The following is a 22,712-nucleotide window of genomic DNA, read 5'->3' as shown; positions in this document are numbered from 1 at the left end:
ATCATGAGGTCCAAGTGCAAACCTCAAATAAATCTAACTAAATCATTTTTGGTTTGTTTTTGACATATATTAGGCTTATATTTGTATATTTAAAACATTTTAAATTTTAAAGAAAGGATCGTTCCAAATTTTCCCAAAATATTCAAAACTGGTAACACACTAGTAGCGTGTGGTCATAATGCCGAAACCAGGAAGCAGCCAAAAGAGCAAAGCCAAAAACAAAGCAAGTAAAATTTGGTGAAATGTGAATTTTTTGGCTCAGGGTTTGCTGAGTTCTTGTCAGTAGGCCACACAATCTACATATATAGGATTGTGAATTGAAATTGTGTATCGTTCGTATAAATTATTTCTAAAAAAGTGGTCTGAATTCTGGAGCAATCCATCATAAATATTAGATCGCATTAATGCGCACTCTCACACGTCATTGCTGGCTCTTTATTTTTTTATCCAAAAACTACATCGAAAATATGTCTGAGCTACCGTTTTCAAAGAACTTGATCTCCTGTTATAGTTATTTTGCTCTTACCAGTACCAGGAATACCCATGAAAAACGGAGACTTGATACAATTAAGTAGATATGGAAGGACTTTGTAAGTAAAAAAAGGTTCACAAAGAAGTTTGTACGCTTTTAAACAATTGAAGACATGTACGAATTCTTGAAATAAAAAAAATCTGCATGTTCTGCAAACAATCAATGGAGGGCATTTCAAATAAAGAAGAACCCAAATATGAAAATGGAATAACTTCTATGCCACGCAGTGACTGAATGCCTTGCATTGATATTAACCATCTTGATAAAGGTTTGCCTTGCACTGCACAAGATAGCCGGATATTGCTGTGGGGTATTTTTGGTGAAGCCAATGTGGCAGCTGGTAGAAAGCATGAAAAGGGGACCCGAATTCGGCATTGCCTCCAACTGTAACTATATGCACAAACCTAAATATGTATGTATGCACATGTGTATATACTTGTACATAGGAGTACAATTTTAAAAGTTTAACTACATGAAAAATACCTTGCGTGCAATTTCCCGTCCGCCCTGTGTAAATGTATTTGCAAGCTTGTCGGATTGCTAGTGGGTTTGCCTATCTACTTCGTTGGCCAGTCAATTGGTCGGTCGATATGTCCGTTACGTCGGCAGTGTCGGTAATGTTGGCATGGCATATAGCCTGTACTGCTGTTGCAAGTGCCTGAATGTTGAAAATTTATTGCATTGTATTCAATGTGCTGCTATGCAATTCACTTTTGAAACACACTCATACACACAGAGACACAGTGCAAACTCGGGAAAAATGAAATGCACAACAGCAAAATCAAGCAAAAACAAAAAAAGACTGACAGCAACAAAAGCTACAAAATAACTTCAAAAGAAAAACCAACAACAATTTGTAGCAAAAACAAAAAAGCATGAAGAGTACGAAATTAAACGATAACAGTCACGCCTTAAAATTAAATACGCAAAGCTCACATACACACTTGCATACAAAAGTACTTACACCAATACATCGAATGCGGAAATTTATACTCCTATGCATGTCTGCATTTGTATTTGTATTTACATATGTATGTGCATGCATTCGTTTATGCATTGGGCTATACGTTTATATGTATATATTTGGCACAATCCAACTAGTGCGGCTTGCAGATTTTCCTTTTCAGCGAGTGCAATGAACCTTACGACTTTTATGCAACAAACAATCGTCACTTTCCCGACCATAGCTTGCCCACTCACACCATTACCCATATGTACAAATGTATGCATACATAAATGTAGTGGGTTTTGTGTGTGTTTGTCAGAATGGAATATAAAGTCTTTAAAAGCTTAAGTTGAAACAAAAAGTCGGCTTTTAATCATGAAGTGCCAGCATGTCGGATGAAAAAAGTGAGAAAATATGAAATGAATTGAAAGAAAAAAGATTGGCATTTTTGTATTCAAAATTTAATAAAATTAAAATAAATAAATAATTTTACCAAATGCCCCTCTCATAAGTTGCGGAGTTGGCTAGAGCAGGCGCTAACAAAAGGTGGACTTATCTGGACATCTGCAGAGTAGAGGGTTTACTTTGGTAAATGATATTGGGTATATTTCTAAGGGGAATTGTTAAAGAGTAAAGCCTGAAATTGAGAGAAAGAGAGTAGTTGTGATGTAAAATGCCGATAAACGAATTTGCAAACAAAAAAATATTGACCACTTAAGCGATAATATTATAATAATAATATTTTTGGAAGCTACGGAGGAAAACGTGGTAGAAAGGGTTTGTGTATGACTACTATTCGGAAATGCACAGGTTCTAACCTCCGTGCATAAAAGATCGTGCATAAAGTCGCACCCCGGCAGGAAATGGGTGTATTTCGGAGTCGGTTTAAAACTGTAAGTCCCTCCATTTGCGAAACAATATCAAAAGGCTCGAAACAAATAGGTGGAAATTCGAAATACATTGTAAAAGAACACGCTGAACAAAGCACAAAAAGCATCACTTTTCTATCATGATTTAAGCCTTATTATTCTTTTATCAAGTTAATGCTCTTTCTCCGTCCATAGATTTTGGCTTCCCTTCTTTTAACATATCTTGATTTAGTTAATGCTTATTCTTCGTTCTTAGAATTTGGCTTCTCTTCGTTTAAGTAAGCTTTTAAGACACTTTCTCGTTAGACACTTCTTATAATATTTATTTCTTTAGTTACTAGTGTCAGGTATTCTGTTGCGTTAGTAGTTTTCACCAAGTCACCTCTATTTATAGCCCCACGCCTATCAATGAAACCGAAGCTGAATTCCATCTATCCACTATGCCAGTTCCTCCTCGCTCATCTCCCTAGGACAGAGGAATGATCAAACACACTTCTGAGTCCTCAGTGAGTTAACTACCATTAGATCAGAAAAAAAATTATATTAGAAATATCGAAGACAAAGAAAAAAGTTGCAAGGGGAAATCCAAATTGAAGGGAAGCCGTAGAAGGGCACAATTTGTAATGAAAAATTTATAAAGTGGAGTTGATTCGAAGCAAAAAAAAATTAAATAAGAATTATAACTAAAAATGAAAAAGGCAGCTGCTAATTATGAAATTTATCACCATCTAATTATTCCCATGTATTGTCTTCCCAGAGAATTTGCCTGCACATAAAATTTCGTGCTTCCTTTACTTTCATATTGACAGATTTCTGGGTTTGTCCAGTTAAGTTCGGGTTTGTGCTGTGATTTCAGATTTCGTTTGCGAAGCAATGTGTAAAATATTAAAAAAAGGGATATATATTTACACTAATAAAGACTAACAGTTTTGGAAATTTCAATGGTAAAATGTTTTCCTGCGGAAAGAATATTTACTTCTAGGCAGGTTGGAACAAGCAATTAAAAAATATTAGAAACGACACATTCTTTAAAAATTGCACTAATAATTTTTATTGGAAATTTTTCTAAAACAAAGTAGTTATTTTAATTATTGCTTTTATCTAAAAACACGGAAAAATTCCATAAGCGCAGTAATTTTCAATAGTCACTGATAAATGTGACGTGAGGTAACAACTTAAAGAAAACTTGCAATTCTGTCATAGAAAGAAGTATAAGAACTTTCAAACTTAAGCTTACACAAATTCGAAAGAAATGGCGTTAGAAAAAAAATCTTTTTAGGATTGATTACAAGTAATACTAAGAATAATTTCGAAAAGTTTGAACGAGATCGGTGTAAAAAATTCAGGAGCCTTTCACACTTGACAAACGCCTATATGTAGTTATGGGTCGTTCCTCGTCAAGTTGGCCATGCCACTTTGCGTTTAGTTATGATTAAACATTTTTGCTTCTCTATCAATGGAAAGCTTATGTTTGAAGGAATACTTTTCGAACGCTGCCTTCCCAAAATTAGGGGAAAATAGCGAGTCCTATATGGAGAATCACTTTTTTTAAATTCAACGGACTAAGTTGAAACTCGCTCCCCGGGTGTTTTTGAGATCGCTGAATACAAATTTGAAGTATATTTTTGGAAATTAAAAATGGCGGACCCAATATGGTATATGTATATGGTCTCGTTAAAAAATTACCCTCACAGATCGTTTTTTTTTATTAGTTTTCCATGCTGGATTCATACCATGATTCAAGTACTGAAATGATTAATTGCCGTAAATTTTTCTGAAAATTGATTTATTTAAAGGCTTGATTATAATAAAGAGTAAATTGAAAAAGTTTTGAAAAAGATGTTATATAATAGGACTATGAATAAGTTCGTGCGGGTTTTTTCGAAATTTGAAACTTTATTGACGTAAAATGGTTACAAATTTAATATTCAAAATATTGTCCATCGCTTACTACTACTTTTTCCCATCTTTCTGGCAATTCACGGATTCCCTTTGTGAAAAATTCGGTCGGTTTTGCCGCAATCCACGAATCGATCCATTTTTTGACTTCATCGTAATTACGGAAGTGCTGGTCAGCCAGGCCATGTTGCATCGATCGGAAGAGATAGTAATCGGATGGCGCAAGGTCTGGACTATACGGCGGGTGGGGTAGGACATCCCATTTGAGCGTTTCTAAGTATGTTTTGACCACTTGTGCAACATGTGGCCGAGCATTGTCATGTTGCAAAATAACTTTGTCGTGTCTATCGGCGTATTGCGGCCGTTTTTCTCGCAGTGCTCGGCTCAAACGCATCAATTGTCGTCGGTAGACATCCCCCGTAATCGTTTCATTCGGTTTCAGTAGCTCATAATACACAACACCCAGCTGGTCCCACCAGATACACAGCATAACCTTCAGGCCATGAATATTCTGCGCCGACGTCGATGTTGAAGCATGGCCAGGGTATCCATACGTTGCCCGACGTTTTGGATTGTCGTAATGGACCCACTTTTCATCGCCAGTCACAATTCGATGCAAAAAACCCTTTCTTTTGTGCCGTGGAAGCAGTTGTTCGCATGCCATAAAACGGCGTTCAACGTCTCTTGGCTTCAATTCATACGGCACCCAATGGCCTACCTTTCGGATCATTCCCATGGCTTTTAAACGTTTGGAAATGGTTGATTGATCAACTCCCAAAGTTTTTGCAACCTCTTCTTGCGTTTGAGCCGGATCTTGATCGAGCAATTCCTCCAATTCGGTATCCATGAACTTTGGCGGCGCACCCTCGCGTTCTTCGTCTTCCAAGCCAAAATCACCACTTTTAAAGCGTGCAAACCACTTCTGGCACGTTCGCTCAGATAGAGCATGCTCACCATAAACTTCCACCAAGATACGATGACTTTCGGCTGCTTTTTTCTTCATATTAAAATAATGAAGAAGAATTCCCCGCAAAAACACATTATTTGGCACGAAATTCGACATTTTCAAGTGTGGTAAAAATATTGTTGTTTACGCTTCAAATAAAAAACTTATACTGACGTTTGTGCCTTACGACAGTAGCTCTCCAATGAATGTTTGGAAATGTGGATCGATGGAATAATAATCAAGTTACGCCATCTGTTGTAAAACCGCACGAACTTATTCATAGTCCTATTATTACATTGAGATTTATTCAAGGTTGAAAATTTCAAAGTGATTTTCGGTCCTTTTAAACAGTAAAAAAAAATTTTTTTGGAAAAAAATATTAAATTTTTGTAAAAATGTTTTGGAATTTGTTTAAATTGTTTACAATTACAAAATACTCCCCTTAAATTTTATTATTGATTCTTACAATAATAGTTGAGGCTGTGTTTAGTAATGCCTGTAAGGTTCATAGTAGAATTCCTGTAACTTTTCTAGTTAACCTCAAGTTTGTTGTCATCCTCCTCACTACAAGACATGCATATAGGACGGCATTCATAAATATAAAAGTTATCATTCCAATTATAAACTATAAGCATAATCATTTACTACATACTCCATATTCAAATTTACTATCTTGTACTTAGGACGATATCCTCCAAGGACAATTTTTAATTGCACGAAATAAATATACATATATATATGTATATCTGTTTCATTACATTCGATTACAAGAAAAACTTTCGGAAACTTATGCTTACTTTTTCATAACTCCTCAGCTTGTGATATTAAATTATTCGTAGCTGGAAACTTCATCCAATTACGCTTCCAAATGCAGCGTTCACAGTCTAAGATATCATCAAGTTTTTCCTAGATAGCTTTGTGATACCCTGGATCACTGAGATATCGCCAGCATGCCTTCATCCAATGGAACTTCTTCATTCATATCTAATTATGCCTCGGTGAGCCTCTGTACATTTCTATTTTCAAAATTGTATCCATCTTTAAAATCTCGAATAAGTTTAGGTAAGCCGGGTTTGTAGAGTTTAGCATCCCTTATAATCACAACATCTGCCAATGCGGAAAGAATCGAATAACACAAAATTTTCCTACCAAAATAAGTCTGCTACTAACCTAACTCAGCTTCTTTGAAGGATAGATAAACTTTTCATTCAAAGTCAGGAGTCAAGTTGCTGAATACCCATTTATGTACCTCTATATGAAAAAAATAATATGCTCTTGCAGGTAAGGTAAAGGGTACTGCTTGAAATTATTATGAGTATAAGGATTGACTTCTCATTTTGAAGGTGTAAGAATATACTTTATTTATCTTACGGTTCAATGCCTTATTGTTGATGCCTATGATAGCCACACTTTACGTTGTGCCCCAAACAAGCAAAAATAACTCATTCCTTCTAATCTCTATAAAAATTCTGTTACGAATCCTTTTAACTTTATTTAGCATTTAGTGTTTTGCTGGTGTTGAGGCTGCACCAGCGATTAAACGCATCATAATCAAACTTAACACAGGTTAAGCGAAATTGCGAATACTTTTCTGATAAATCAGTGGCAGAAAGATGAATTGAATTAGTTATTGTCTATCGCTATTGGCGCTGAAAAAGATGAAAAAGTTGGAGAAATTATCAGTACCTATATTTTATACCTCTAATTTTAAGTTATTATTACCCTATCTTAGTACACATTGATGTGGTTTATTGTGCGTTGATTCAATAATTGGAGATTTGCCAGCTTGATAATAACACCTCTGTGTGGTCATAAATCATACGAATTGGCTGGAAAAGGCAAATGCTCGAAATACTAAGGTAAATTCTCATCTCGCGTTTGTGTGTGCAGAAAATTTATAGCCCTCCTGGCCGAATACTTGTTCTTTCAACACAAAATAAAGCCAACACTCCTGCCAACATAAATATTGGAATTTTCTGTACTTGAGCTGACGCGCCTACTAATCTTTGTATTGTTGACATTATCGCAAAAATTCTACAGCGAAGAAAGGCGCCACAGGCATGTAAAAATAAACTAAATAACTGTATATAGAGAGTATCGAATGGCAAACGTGAGCTCATGAAAAATGAAAGTAAGTAAACCAAAAATTATCCAAGGAAATATGAACTTAAATGCCACAAAATGAGATGTCACAGCTGCTGAATAAATATTGAAATTTGTTGGCGTAAACATGGATAAAAAATGTACACAGAGCTAAATTATAATCACAGTATCAACAACTTGCACGTTTCCCTGTAGCACGTAGCGCTAAACTGATTAAGTATCTTTATACCAGCAGCTATTTTGAGGGAGGCAATATGCCATTTTCCGTGGTAGCAACAGCCGAATTCTCCGTGAAATTTCAAAATATTCTGTATGTGGATAAAAAGTGCAATAAATGTATTAAGGCAATATTCATTGAACGAAGCCAAACGATGAGTGACGAAGGCTTTACTGCGCTCAGCGGTGGTCTTAAAAGACCGTAGAAGGCGTGCTTGACTGCCTGAGTGATAAATGTCACCAGGCTGATGACAATGATTCACTTAAGCTGGCTCCAATAAGTCAAAGACCAACGAAAAGTTGACACAAATAAAAGGTTGGAACACTCCATTATCAAGAAAATTGGCAAGTGTAGGAAAAAGGAAAACCAAAGAACAAAAAAATAGAATAAAGGTGATTTAAGGGAGCTGCAAGCTCAGTAAGAGTTAATAAATTAGCATCAGCGTCGGGAGGTAAGCAGTGAAAGTTATTTAATGAACTAGGTCAATTAAACCTTGCGAGATATTAAGGGTTCATTAAAAAGTTCTAGCTTACTGAAAAAAAGAAATTCCTAGTTGGTATTTAGATTATACTTTATAAGAACTTATTCCTTCGCTGTACATCTACAGTGGTTGTGTAGAACACTCTCAAAAATCGAAGCAGAGTTATGCTCATTGGTGCCAGCGGATATGAACTAGTGGCATACGCCATGAGTCCATTTGAAAGTTGTACTTCTGCACGCGTTACAATGTCTAAATTTTGTTTACTGGAATGTTGGTACAACTGTCGTCTATAGTTTCACAGAGGTTGAGCGTGAATTAGCAATTAGTTTTTGTCATTTAATTATATCAGTCAGCCGCAGGTGTGCTCTGTGATTTTCACTATGGATACGAATATCGAACAAAGAATTTGACTTATATTTTTTAACGTTAAGTTTTGAACGAGATTTCGTATGCCGAATCGTTGAAAATGTTGCAGGAGGCCTATGACGAGTGTGTTTTATCAAAAACACGGGTCTACGAACGGTATAAGGCAGAGGGCCGAGAATTCGTGGAAGATTTGCCCCGATCGGGTCGCCCATCAACGTCTTCAATGGATGCAAACATCAACAAAGTCAAGGAAATGGTGCTGCAAAACCATATTTTAAGTTTGAGAGGGATACATCGTGACCTTAGCGTGTCTCACGAACCAATTCACAACATTTTACACCATCAATTGGACATGAGACGCGCTGCCCGACGCGGCTGCCCGACTCGTTCCAAGAGAGTTGAATTTCTTTCAAAAAATTTAGCGGAAGAAGGTGGCTGAAGACATACTTGAGCAAGTGAATTCGGACCTAATGTTTATCCGGCGCATCGTAACAGGTGATGAGTCGTGGGTATATGAGTTTGACATGCAAACCAGTCATCAGACAACGGGCGGCTGAATGGCGCTATCCACATGAGTCGAAACCCAAAAAACTACTCATTCTACTCCTTTTCTTTGATTACCATGGTGTTGTGCACTCGGAATTCGTTTCAAATTGTTCTACGGTAAACAAAGAATATTATTTGTGGAAAGAAAACTCATGGATCTTGCACCATGATAACCAAAAACTCGACAAATATCATCGAACAACCATCGTATTCACAGGATTTAGCCCCCTGTGACCTTTTCATTTTCCCAAAACTTAAATTGTCACTCCGCGAACGCCGCTTTAAGTCCATAGAGGCCATTAAGGGAATTCGCTGAAGGAGCTGAAGAAGATCTGTTCAAACGCGTTTAAAAGTTGATTTGATGACTGGAGTAATCGTTGGCATATGTGTATTGCTTCGAAAGGAGCCGATTTTGAAGGCGACAAAGTAAATTTTTATGATTAAACAATTATTTTACGGTTTATTGAACAATTCCCTGTATTTTTTTGACAGAATGTATAACAAGCTGAATAACCGAAAAGCCGGTTTCGTAACTTAAAAAAATAAAAAATTTTCGCTGTCAAATTATGTGAATTTTACATATGTAGTCTGAGCTATTAATAAAATTGTTAGAGAAAACTGAGTGGCTGTTTTCCAAAGACAATAAAAAAAATTTATTCTTAAAAATTGTTAGCATAGAATTAAATTTTTCACTAAAAACAATTTTTTTTTAGAACTATATTTTATACCTAAAAATAAATACAAAATTTCAATCATATAAAAAAGAAAGGGATATTTTTCACTTTAAAGTACTCTATTCCAAAATGTACAACACCGAATAAATAAATTAAAAATGCTTCTCCACATTTTTTGATCTTACGTCCTATTATGTCAATCCTAAAAATAAATACATTTTTGGAAAAATTTACAACACAGTCCAAAATACTTGGAGCACTTGACAAGGAATCATTCTGTACTGGGTTCCACCAAATTAATAAATATTGTATGGAACCTAAGCCTGGAAGACCAGAAAATTTTGCATAAGTGTCGCTCAACTTCGTTTAAATTTGGAAGTAGCGAATTTTTTTGATGGCTATCAGATAAATCTCTCACGCATGCTCGTAACTTTTCTTCTTCTTCTTGATTGATACGATAACTGCTTACGCGATTTTGACCGAGTTTAACAAAGCGCGTCAGTCCTTTCTTTCTGGTGATAACCGGCACCAGTTGGAAACACCAAGTGATATTTCCAACGCAGAGGAGGCCTTCCACTGCCTCGAATACTTTCAGAGCCGGAGCGTTTGTTTCCATTTGGGCGACATGCTCCAGCCAATGTAGCCGCTGGATCTTAATCGACGCGCTATGTCTATGCGTCGTAAAGGTCGCCGTCACCAACGCGCAGAGGTCCAAAAATCTTCCGCAGAATCTTTCTCTCAAACACTCCAATGGCCACCACTGCGCCTTACGTTAGGACATGGCGAGAGCCTTATAGAGTCATACCATAGAGTCATGAGGGCCTTCTCGTCACTCTAATTTCGTCAATTTGGTTTTGCTTACTTAGCTATTAGAAATGAGCTGCATTGGGCGCAGTGCACGGAACATGTCGCGTACAGAGTATTGACTTTGGGAAATGGAAATGGAAAGATTGAGTTAATATTCCTGCTAAGCCCGATAGTTGTAACTTTACCAAGACTGCCGCTGCCAAAGTTCTAGGTGTGGTCAAACTTTGGCAGCGGCAGTGAAAAACCTTTCATAATTGTCTGGTAAGTAACTTACGTTCTCTGGTCGAGAACAGATAAATGCTGAAACTTCACTGACAATATATTCTAAGGTACTTTAAAAGTTTCTGCAATCAGATGTGCTCAGCAATATGAACTTATGTAAGTATGGTAAATCAAAGAGTGATTTGGGTTCCATTAATTTGTGAATGAAAGATTTTAGACCTCGGTAATAAACAAAACAATGAAAAATACTGAAGAAAGGAACGAATGTATATATATAATTTGTGTATATTTATAATTCTCCCGTTTTCATAATATTCCAGTACGTTGATGCATATCATATTTTACCGTGCAAGGCCACTTAGCTCTATATTTACTTGTACACTTCCATCGATGCAAAATGCAGCTTTACCAGCAACATGCGCTTGGAATTGCAACTAAGAGAAAATTATTCAATTTCAATGCTACTTGCTGCAAATATTTGCTTGCTTGCATCAGCCAACAACCTGCTCACCGGATATCCATCCTTTTATAGGATTAACCAAGCCCGGTGCTATTTGCCGGAAATATTTAGCAAAATTTATACGTATCACGTCTACAGTGATGCCAATATGCTAAAGCCATGGCGTGGCATGTGCATTTATATAGACATACAAACATACATATGCGCATATAATTGTGCGCCAGTACTGCGCGTTAACCTTTTTTATGCGACGACGCGTAGCATGAAAGTCTTGTTTTACTTTGCAAATTTTTGATGTTAGCACTTTCCACTTCACCTCACTTGACGCTTGAGGGGTTAAAGTGGTTTAGGTCGTTTTACGCGAGTAAATAACAGTCGAGACGGATGGAGTTTCGTGAAGTAAGCAGCATGTTTCTTGGTAGCATGATTAGGAGCGTGCTCTAAATTATGGCAACATATGCAGAAAAATGCAAAATGTGCAACAAAATTCCAAAAAAACAAAAAAACATTGTTCAACGCATTTAACAGTCAAGTGGGGCTTTTGGTTAAAATGCATAATTTACTTTTATTTCCGTTAGTTTAACATCGCCTTTTTCGCAGCGAAGGCATTGAACTATTGAGAGTTGGAAAATCTAATTTGCGTTACTGCCATTTGCAACTCAGTCAACTTTATTGTCGGCAGAAACTAACTTCACACAAACGATTCAGAATTATGACGAGCAAATGGAAAAGTGCTCATTAGTGAATTTATGTAAATAAGAAATAAACTTTTAGTTGGCCTTTAATATACAAATAATTGTGATTTCAAGCTTTTACGAAGAAATAAGTGTGCAATGTTTAAGTAAATATTTTACGAATTTATTGGCCCTTAAATATGTTTTATAACTGAATTACTACTGAATTTTGTAATTGTAAATACCAACTTATTAAAAATTGCTTGCTAATGTTAGCGCCCTTTCATTTTATTTAATTACTTTTCCATAATTTGTAAGTAATCAACAATCGTAATTACAACGCAGCCTTGGGCAGCATAAATTTTAGATTTCTCTTCATGTCGCCTGCATGAATGTTGATGCTATTACTAGATGCGTTTGCTCGAATTACTCATACACTGCCAACCAATTAGGAGAATTTCACATCACGAACACAGCTACAAATAGAGCTGTTTGTTGATTACTATGGATATTTATACTCATAAATATATATAATAGGTATATTTCTACGGTTATGTCCTGAAAGTAAGAATGCTTGGTTAACTTTGCGTACCTTTTTGAAGCTCCTTAAACTAATTTGACAATTTTAAATGAAATTTTCTGCTGTCCTACAAGTTATACTTTCGAGTGGCATCGGAATTGATTTTGTTTTAATGTTGTGTGAATTAAAAGTGACACAAAATTTGAATTGTGCGTTTTCTTTTACATAACACCGTGCGACAAAAATCAGCTTCTTTTGTTATCATTTCATATGCACGTCAAATTATTGTTTTTAAGTGGTAATAAAAAAACAGTTTTTTTAATCCTAAAAGAGTTCTTATTCAAGTGCAAGGGATCATTGGAATATATACTTGATTTTTCTAAGAGTTTCTTTAGATGCTAAAACTACTTCTTTTCGTTTATTTCCGAAATTTTTAATATGGATGCCCTAAATAATTAATTTTGCCAATGATGATTTTGCCAATGTTTTCAGATTTTTCCTTAAATAAACGAATTTCATCGAAATCTTGATAGCGCGAAGTTCGTTCCAAATTTCCTGAATTTTGACCAAAAACAACGTCGCATGAGCAGCGCTCAGGAATTATTGATTTGCTCATGACAAATTGTGGGTATATTGGTATGGCATCGAAACCAAAGCACAATTGTCCCAATGGAAGAGTCCGGGAGAGCCCAGACCAAAAACAGCACGCAAAGTTCGATCAAATATGAAGGTTTTGCTCACCGTTTACCTCGATTACCATGGCGTAGTTAATCAGGAGTTCCTACCGCAAGGTCGTACGGTAAATAAAGAGTATCACTTTGAAGTTAATCGCCGTTTGCGTGAAGTGATACGAAGATGAAAATTATTATATTAGGTGCGCAACTAAGTTACCGCTGTTTGCCAATAGATGCCGCCAGCAGTGTATTCTAGTCGATTCTAACATAACCTTAACGGCATAAATCTAGCTTAGATATATGGTAAACAAACTGCTTCGACATATTAGTGATTTTGTTTTGGTATCATATACTTTTGGTTTTGTGAAAATGTCTGATTTTGTGGCGAATAGTCGTCATTTGCGGGAAGTGTTAATTTTCCTCTTTCATTCGAAAAAAAAAAAAAACGGCTGCTGAAGCGGGTTGAGAGCTATAAAAAGTTTATGGAGATGCTGCTTTAAGTGAAACAACATGCCGAGATTAGTTCCGTCACTTCAAAGATGGTAATTTTAATGTTGATGACCGTCCGCGTGAAGGAAGTCCAAAAACCTTCAAAGACGCTGAATTGGAGGCATTGCTCAATGAGGATCCGTGTCAAACGCAAGAAAAGCTTGCTTCAGTATTAGGACCCGCAAACCTATTTCCAAGCGATTACATGCTTTGGGAATGATTCAGAAACAGGGGACTTGGGTTCCTTATGAGTTAAAACCAAGGGATGTTGAACGTCGTTTTTTCACCTGCGACGTCGTTGTCTCGGCCGAATATTCACGCTGCGAAGGTTATGCTATGTATTTGGTGGGACCGAGTTTGTGCTATTTATTATTAACTGTTAAAACCAAGCGAAACCATCACTGGGGATCGCAGTCGACTTCAATTGATGCGATTGAGCCGAGCACTGCGCGAGAAGCGGCCGCAATACCTGTACGCGGAGAGGCATAAAAAGTGATTCTACAGCATGACAACGCTCGGCCTCACGTTGCCAAACCCGTTAAAACCTACCTGGAAACACTGAAATAGGAAATCCTACCCCTCCCGCCATATTCTCCAGATATTGCGCCGTCCGATTATCACCTGCTCCGATCGATGGCACATGGTCTAGCTGACCAGCAGTTCCATTCATATGAAGACATCAAAAAGTGACTTGATCCGTGGATAGCCTCAAAAGACGAACAGTTTTACCGCGATGGTATACGAGATCTACCAGAAATATGGGAAAAAGTTGTAGCCAGCGATGGGCAATACTTTCAATGATTCACTCGTAATAAGTTTTTTAGAATAAAGTTGTATTTTCATCAAAAATACAGCGAGAACTTAGTTGCGCACCTAATATACTTATAGGGAATCTACAGAAACCGAAGTAATTTTTTTGTACTTGAAGAACGATAATGTTTAGTTGTACTTGAAGTTTGCACCGCTTTTATGCGGTAGAATTAGAAGCTTCTACTCAAAGGTTTGATTTATTGTGTAAACATTTCCTTATATTGCTTCAGCTCGTATAGTCTTACTTTTCTTCTTCAAGAAGCCGTGTTATGTTGCTTAAAAATGTTAATTATCCCTAAAGATTTTCGCTATCTTTAAATATTTAGTGATAGTGCAATTTTTTCCTCTATCACTAAAAGTTTAGTGATATTAAGTTTCTCTTTCACTATCACTAAATATTTAATGATAATGAAATTCGTGTTTTAACTACCACTGAAGAAGTAGTGCATTATGCCCAACCCTGATTTTTATCCACTTAGGTCAATGTTTAAATGACGGTAAAAACCCGCGCCTATAAGCAAACTACACCTATTCTAAATTGGTTGTCTTCTTTACCAGCTTCAATGCGCAAAATATATTAACTTTGCACCTCGTAGTCAGCTCGTTCAAAGACTTCCTAATCTGCATTTTCAACTTAACGATTACCTACTATAAACAAATAAATACTTAAGTAATTGCTTTTCAAAATTTGATATTTTTTGTTACCTTGAATAAATATTTAAAGTAAGAACTATTTACGATTACCTATTTTCTTATGAAATAACATTTATGGTTTCAAATAAATCACTTGCTATTGTCCGACTAACCCTATTAAGTGCTTATACATACCGTTTTGCTGGTATATTACGCTTATATTCTCCTAGTTGGCGTATCGAAGCGCTTCGTCCCGAACGACTCAGCGGCTGTCCAACGTTTGCAAGACCACTACGCAAGGATGTGCCCAATTCACGATGGTGTACAGCTATAGCACTCTGAGTCTCAATGGCATAATCAAGTCCTGGCAATTCCAGAGAGGTTATCGGATGGATGCGTGTTAGTGAGAGTGTGCTCTCTAAAACGGTGCTAAGTAGTGGTGCGCTGCGTAGGGATCTTAGACTACCGCGACGTGTGAGTGGTTCCGGTTTATACATTTATACGAGTATTTGAATTTGAAAACTCAATCAAAGTAAACAAATTGCGCGTATGCTCTTACTTATAATTAATTTATAGATAAGCAAACAATTAACTAGTAACAATTTGCATTGCTCGTAAAAGAAGTGTAAGCATTTGTATATTATATTCATACAGGTAAGCGAAAACGTAAGCGAACACTTGAAGAAAACAGCTCACACACACTTTTGCTGGGCGTTCAACTTCCAACGTCTCTTTTTAAGCGTCACGTGAGCTTGCGTGCCTCTTCAGTGTTACACGTTTTTACAAATGTTGAATGCAAATTTTTATTTTTATGTTTTTTTTTGGTTTTTGCTTTTGTTTTTCGTCGCTTGTTGGCTTTGTTGTTTTCCAGTGGTCGCCTGAATAGTTTGTCCGACTCAATTACTCTTTAAAAACATAAATACCCATCAACGCCGTGCTGTGTTACTAAAAACAACATCACCACTTTAGAGCATGCACGCACCCTAGCGCGTGTCCATTAACACACACACTGCCGCATGTATCGGAATTAGTGTTTTATTAATTGGCTAGAGAGTGGCTTTTTGTTTGTAACACTATCAAGCGGGGTGGGCCACGATAACTGCTCCAGTGGTGTTGTAACGTTTTGCTTACCATTTACACAAACGCGACCGTACCATTACAACCAATTATGATGTTTATCAGCGATTTTCACAGCAAAACTGTTATGTCACGCAATTTTGTTTTTGTAATTGTTTTCAAAAGTTCTTGTTGTTTTGTTTTTTCTTTTGGTTGCTACCTTTTCGAATAGATTCCGTACGAATATGTTATTGAAATGCGTTCAATTGTAGTTAAATGGGAGGAATATTTTTACGTGATTAACTAATTGGTTAACTGACGATCATTATCTAAGGCGATTGTATGGTAAAGTGAATTATTAATATTTGAATATTGTTGTATCTTTTGTATTTGGTATTTAAGACTTGTTATCTTCCAAATCAGTGTGGGTTAATAGGAGTGGGATATCTAGCGTGCCATTGAGGAAACTATGAACATTTTTTAATCAGTCACTGACACAGTGAATCTTATGCTCACCGTGAAAAAACATACAAATATTTACACAATTTTTTTTTGAATTTTTCTTTTAGTGTTCATTATTTTTTTATAAAGCTATAGCTCATTGTTTAACAAAAATGATATGAATCGAATTTTAAAATTTATACAAAGTTAGAAAAATTGCACAAACTTTTCTTCCCAATTCCACCGGTTTTTAATTGGAATCTCTAGAGATAGTTTTGGTACGCAGTTTTATAGCTTATTTAATTTTATTTTAATAAAGTGCTAGTTTGAAGAAAAAATCTCTTTGATTTCAAGTAATTTTTTCGTAGAGGGTGCTGACTATTTTCTCCATATAACAAATATAGTACATGTAGGAAAATTTGTATATGCAAACAATGTGCAACACCGTCAAGACAAAAAAAAACGATCAAAAAACGATGAAAAATCAATAGAAGTGATCCTCTAGTTCTGACTTAATCTACCTAACTGGTTCCGCTTCGGCCGAGGAAGATCCTATCGTAGCAAGCCCATTCGCCTTCTCGTTTTTCCTGTGTCCTGGAACCAATACTAGAGTAATATCGATCCATTGATTGAGCGAGTTCAGTTCCTCTATATACGCATTAACGGAAAAATAGTTATCTTGAGTCCAGCTCGCTTGATATCGAAGATGGCTTTTCAAGCTTCTCTGATTGCTAGGAATTCGGCCTGGAGCTGACAAGATTTTTCTGGAAGACGCAATGATTTAGTTAGTTAAAGGGATTGCAAAAGATGACGCTGGGGCACCTTAACACACTATCTTATCGGGCGGTGCGTAGCTCCGGTGGTACAAACATTTATTTTTTATAACAACGCGGAGATAGATGAAGCGCAGCATGAATTCGCACGCCACCTCATAGCAAAAAAAATAAATCGGCCCGGCGTGAATGTGTACAATTTCAGCTTATATTTTCAACTTGACTACCTCGGCTCTGTCTTCTTCATACAATTTTGATATTTTGTGGAGCAGAGCACAATCCTATAATCTTTGGCGTCATGAGTAACTGTTAACATGGCACATGAATGATAGTTCTGTGATCTATGTGAGATCTTTGTTGATCTCTCATCCTAACTTAACCTCAAACCTTTTTCAAAAAATATTATGGAATTTGATATACAAATATAATATAGAGTATATTTATGTATAAATATCAGCCTATAATTTATTTTTAAACTATTTTGAAAGAATCAGGAATATGTCTAATAGGGACGCTAGTGAATTATTATATGCTGTATGCATCTATAAAATGAATAAAAATGTTAAAAGTATTTAATAAGAAGTGTGCAATAATTACATGTGTTTTATCTATGGCTCTCTATGGAATTTCTTGCTTTGTCACTCGTTATTCGTCCAGGTGCTGGTCCTTTACTGCTGCTTAATTGTAGCTTACTTCCTCTCGTTGGCTCCAAATTTTTCCTTCTGCTACGTATACGCTCCCTACTTCTGCTTCCGTTTCTGCTCCTATTACGATTACTCCTTCTAGAGTTGATAGATATATCCTTCACACTCCTTTTCCACTCGCACTCGTTTGCGTTCGCTGCTGCTTTTGCCGTCTGCTCCCGCTTCGTCTGCACTTGCACGTTCTCCAGCAACACTTTCGCCGTCAATGCCGTCCCCCGAAATCGATTTGTGCGTGTCGATGCCGTTGTTGCAACTTTTACTTTGTACAACAGTTTACTATTTAGTCTATTCTGACGATCATTGCGAGTTTGCTTATGGAGTTTGTCTTTACAATTATTTAATTTAAGTTGTTCTACGGCAGTTTTGTTTACTATGTCGATCTTCAGTTTTAGTGATATTTTTTATTTTTATTTTTGTTTATTTATACTTCCTCTGTTTAATTCGTTGCTAACTGGTTACTAAAACGGTGACTTTGAGATGACATTTACAGATGCGTAAGTTGTGTGAATATTTATAAATGAATGCGCTTAAAAACTGAGTGATGTGTTTTTTTGTTTTTATTTCCTTACTTTAATGCTTCTTTTTTACTCCTTACGTATTTATTATTATAATTTTTTTTATAATTTACTATACGTATCGATTCGTATAAAATAGTTATAGGGAAGATCGTCGTAAGTTATTGCTACAATGTTAGTATTGTTTGACTTTTTCTTTCGCTTAAACTCGATTCAATAATTATTGTGATTATTCGCTATTGCATATATCGCTTATATGGTGCATTCAAAAATCACGAACACAGTGTCGATGTCGATGTTGATGTTTGGGTGCGCTATTCGTACATATGACGAATTCTATTTTCTTAAGGGGTATTTTTATATAGCTTCACACTATGTATTGGTGCACATCTGCGATCATGCGATCATATATGTATATATATGTATGTATGTGACAATGACGAGTACGCACGATTGTGAGCTACGTGTATACATATGCAGATGACAATGCGTTACTATTTATGATATACGAACACATTTATTGATTTATTTCCTTTTGTCAGCGTTTCAATGTATTTCTATTGCGGTTTAACTGATCATTTGAATATTTGTTGACCGATTGATTGATTGGCGTACGATTATTTTGCTGAATGCTCGACTGCCGCATTTGGGCAGTATGACTGTTAGTTAGCAAATCAAATGGGTAGCCACATTATGCTCCCAGGATTGCAAATGTTCCATAGAAACGTATATTGCCACCGAGTCCAATCCATGTTTGCATGCGGATGATTCAATCGTAAGCTGAATGTGAGCGAACTGCTAACAATTTCAATTCAGCTCGCCATCGTTGGACTGCGATCTGTAATAAAAACAGATAGAAATTGAAATGAGTTATTAAAATTAGAAATTTGGTATTAGCAAGAGCATTTATTATTTAAAATTTATTATTTCACAAAATATTTGTTTTAACCGTACTACTGGATTTTCCCTATATAGTGCATATCAATCTAAATTTTTCTCATCATTTTTTTCCCCCGCTGAATACTATTAATGGACTTTTTGGATGTATTCGCAAAAGTACCATTATCTCGAGACATAATTGCATTACGCTCTTTCGTACCCAGGTAAATGTTATACAATAAGTATTCATCCAACTCATCGATTTGTGAGTTTATTCCTTACCATACTTTTTTTTACCGACTTTCGTTAAATAACGACAACCGATCAGGGGGAAGACAAAACGGAGGGCAGTGAGATAATTTGCATGCCTTTGGTTAATATTTTTATTGGTTGGTTAGCAAACGAATAAGAAAATTAAGTTTTCATAGGTAAGCATTGCCGGTGATCGCTTCCCAATTGTGGAAATTTAATATGAAAAAAAAAAAAAATAAATCAATGTACATACACAAAAGTCCTCAACAAACTGGCCACTCATAATCAGGTCTCACTGATTTGGGTACCAGGACATGAGGGGCACAAAGGTAACGAGAAGGCAGACTTTTATGTGAAAAACGGGATAGAAGGGCTATTTATTGGACCAACCTCGTTTTTCGGTTAAAAAGAAAAATAATATATTGTAAAACAGGAAACCAAAAAATGGATCCAAACTAAAATCAGGGAACTCAACCGGCTTTAATCACTTCAAAAAATTTTTGAACTTAAATTCCAACAGAGCATTTCTAAACCTAGATAAAAAGGGCCTCAGATTACTCTATGGACCTGTAAGATCACTTTGCCTGTAGTAAACATTTTAACACAATAGGGTAGTCTAGTACAAGATCATTCGCTTCTAATCTTAATAATGACAAAATTTCGACTCTGCTGTTAAATTAGAATCACACCGATTTGTATGCTAATTTAGAGATATTAAGTATTTCAGTGATGATTTTCCTGCCTTTGTTTTTTTTTTTTGTTTTTTTTTTTGTCGGGACAACTAGCAAATGCAGCACTCAGACATTAATTAAGTCCATTGTACTACACTTAGATTCCCTTTAATTTTCTTGAAATCTACCCGATCTCCGAAGAAATCTGAGTAGATCTTGTGGTGCCAAGAAGTCAAGATGGTCGCTTCTTAACACATCAGTGCCAAAGGCCTCAAACCTGATTCGAGCGAAGGCGAGGCAGACGCACAGGAAGTGGTCCAAGCTGGGCAGAGTACATTGCCTGAGATTCCCAACCTTTCCATGTGCTTCGCCCACAGAAAGTGGCCCGTCATCAGTCCAACCAGCCGTCTGCACTCCCTTCTACTTAATGACAGAAAGGTTTGCGACAATCGGTCGGACATGACAGGTAACATCAGTTTAGTCCTTCTGCAGCCTCTCTAGGCCTGCCAAGCTCGCTTGTGGGTTGTAGTTACCCATTTCCTAACCGTGGCTTTGATGGCCGCAGAAAGGAGTGGCAAAACGGGCCTCAGTGCTCATCTTAGCTATGGAGTCAGATGTCTCGATACCTACGATACCCACGTGTCCCGGGACCCATGTTAGCATCAGGCTATTATGTCTACCGACATAGTTCAGTCTGGACTTACAGGACTCGACTACCCCTGATGTGGTTGGGGGGCTGTCTAAGGCCATAAGGGCAGCTGGGCTGTCGCTGCAGAGACATAGAGATCTGCATCTCCATCGGTTTTCCCCAACAAAGTTCATCGCTTCCTGAACTGCATACACCTCTGCTTGAAACACAGCTGCATGCATTCCAAGAGCAAAGTGCAGTTTTGTCCCGCTGGATTTAAACGTAGAGCCCAGAGCCGGAGCCATGCCCGGACCTGGAGCCATCCGTGAAAATGCAAGAACAGTGTTTGCCGGGCTCATTATCTGAGTTTGATCACAACTGAGCCTCTGGCAGCACTACACTGTATCTCTTTTCAAGTACGACTCTTGATGGCATGGAGTCAAGTGGCATGCAGAGAATCGTTGGATCGAAGTCCATGATTTCTCTATTTTCCAATGGCGGACAGGGGCCGTACCAGTTCCCATTGTATTTCAGCCTGCAGATGGCTTTCAAGGCCTTTCTTTGGATGAAAGCATCAAGCGGTGGTAAACCAATCAGAGCACCGATTGCCGGGCCTGAAGTAATCGGAAAAGCTCCGTTGCAACAGATGGCCACAGTGCGTTATAGTCTCGATGAGGTCCTCCTGACTCTCACAAGAGAGTGTCTACTCATCTGTACCACTGATGCATAGGTGATAATAGGTCTTATTATAGCTGTGTAGATCCATAGGACCTTTCTAAGAGAAAGACCCCACGTTTTCCCAAAGACGCCTTTGCACTGACAGAAAGCTGTCAGTGCTTTGGATGTCTTTGTTTCAATGTGTGATTTCCAGAGGAGCTTACTATCGAGGATTACTCCAAAATATTTAATTTCCTTGGATTGGTAGATTGTGACTCCTTTTAGCTTTAGCAGAACGAGTCCATAAAGCTTCTTCCATCTGGTGAAGAGGACAATATCACTCTTGGTGAGATTTGCCGATGGCTCATTCGCGCAGCGCCACGTGCCAATCAGATCCAAGGTTTTCTGCACTTTCCTGCAGATGTTTATAAGTGAAGGGCTTGTTACCAAAAAGGCAATATCGTCCGCATATGCTTGTGTGTAGACTCCCGAATCGTTTAAGGTAGTGAGTAGAGGATCGATTACCATGCACCAGAGCAATAGAGACAGCACACCGCCTTAGTGGCAACCTCTATTAACCCCGAATGATACCAGAAGATCTTCCTCAGCTCTTACCGAGGCGGATCTTTGGGCCAGCATCGAATGAATCCAACTTACTAGCACCCGATCTACGCCGTGCCTACTAGCAGAGCTACACATACTGTCAAAAGTGGCATTATCACTCTTGTCTAAACAATGCCCATAGCGTAGTCCCTCCTGTCGATGGCCAGCACAACCCTAGAAACAAGGTGTTGCAGTGCCGACACGCAGGATTTTCCACTTTAATAGGGTGAGCCTTCAGCGACCTCTGACGTATGCGCTCGAGACTTTTCAGCATGAAAGAAATCAGCTGCTGTTACCTACTCTGTGCCTTCCTTCAGCAAGGCAGGATATATGCCATCTCGTCCGGGCGACTTGTTGCTGCCAAAAGATTTGATGGGAAATCGAATGGCGGCTCATTCACCACAGATCTGGCTACGTATCAGTCATGCCGAGAAGGTGTAGGAGCTCTATCGGCCTCCTCTATCAATTAGGGCTGTTGCCGGCAGACGCTTATCTGATAACCAGGAAAGTGAGATTCCATCAGCAAGCTGAGTGTCTCACTTTGCCACTCCATCAGATTTCCTAAGAGACCCCAGCTTTGCTGTGGGGCCCTTTTCAGGATCTTAACCAATTTCGTCGTGTCACTCAGAGATTCAATACCGCTGCGGAATGCTCTATATGAGGCT

The 22,712-nt window shown here is 37.4% G+C and overlaps 1 protein-coding gene across 2 annotated transcripts in view; it reads right to left on the bottom strand.

Moving 5' to 3' along the window:
• The window catches only part of LOC128858236 (innexin shaking-B), a 251,368-nt gene extending 232,177 nt beyond the window's left edge, over positions 1-19,191 (bottom strand). Inside the window, exon 1 of one of the 2 annotated variants that reach the window (XM_054094327.1) lies at positions 17,736-19,191. Coding sequence is in view for 1 of the 2 variants with exons in the window: in XM_054094326.1 (XP_053950301.1) it covers positions 15,064-15,365 (302 nt within the window). In the remaining variant the exon portion in view is untranslated. Of the gene's footprint in view, positions 1-15,063; positions 16,572-17,735 lie in introns of those variants that run through there. The other variant, XM_054094326.1, reaches the window with a different exon arrangement.
• Positions 19,192-22,712: the final 3,521 nt, after the last annotated feature.

The sequence above is a fragment of the Anastrepha ludens genome, chromosome 3 (assembly GCF_028408465.1).
Source record: "Anastrepha ludens isolate Willacy chromosome 3, idAnaLude1.1, whole genome shotgun sequence".
Classification (NCBI taxonomy): Eukaryota; Metazoa; Arthropoda; class Insecta; order Diptera; family Tephritidae; genus Anastrepha; species Anastrepha ludens.
Note: the sequence above shows the minus strand (reverse complement) of the source record. Positions and strands in the feature narration are given on the sequence as shown.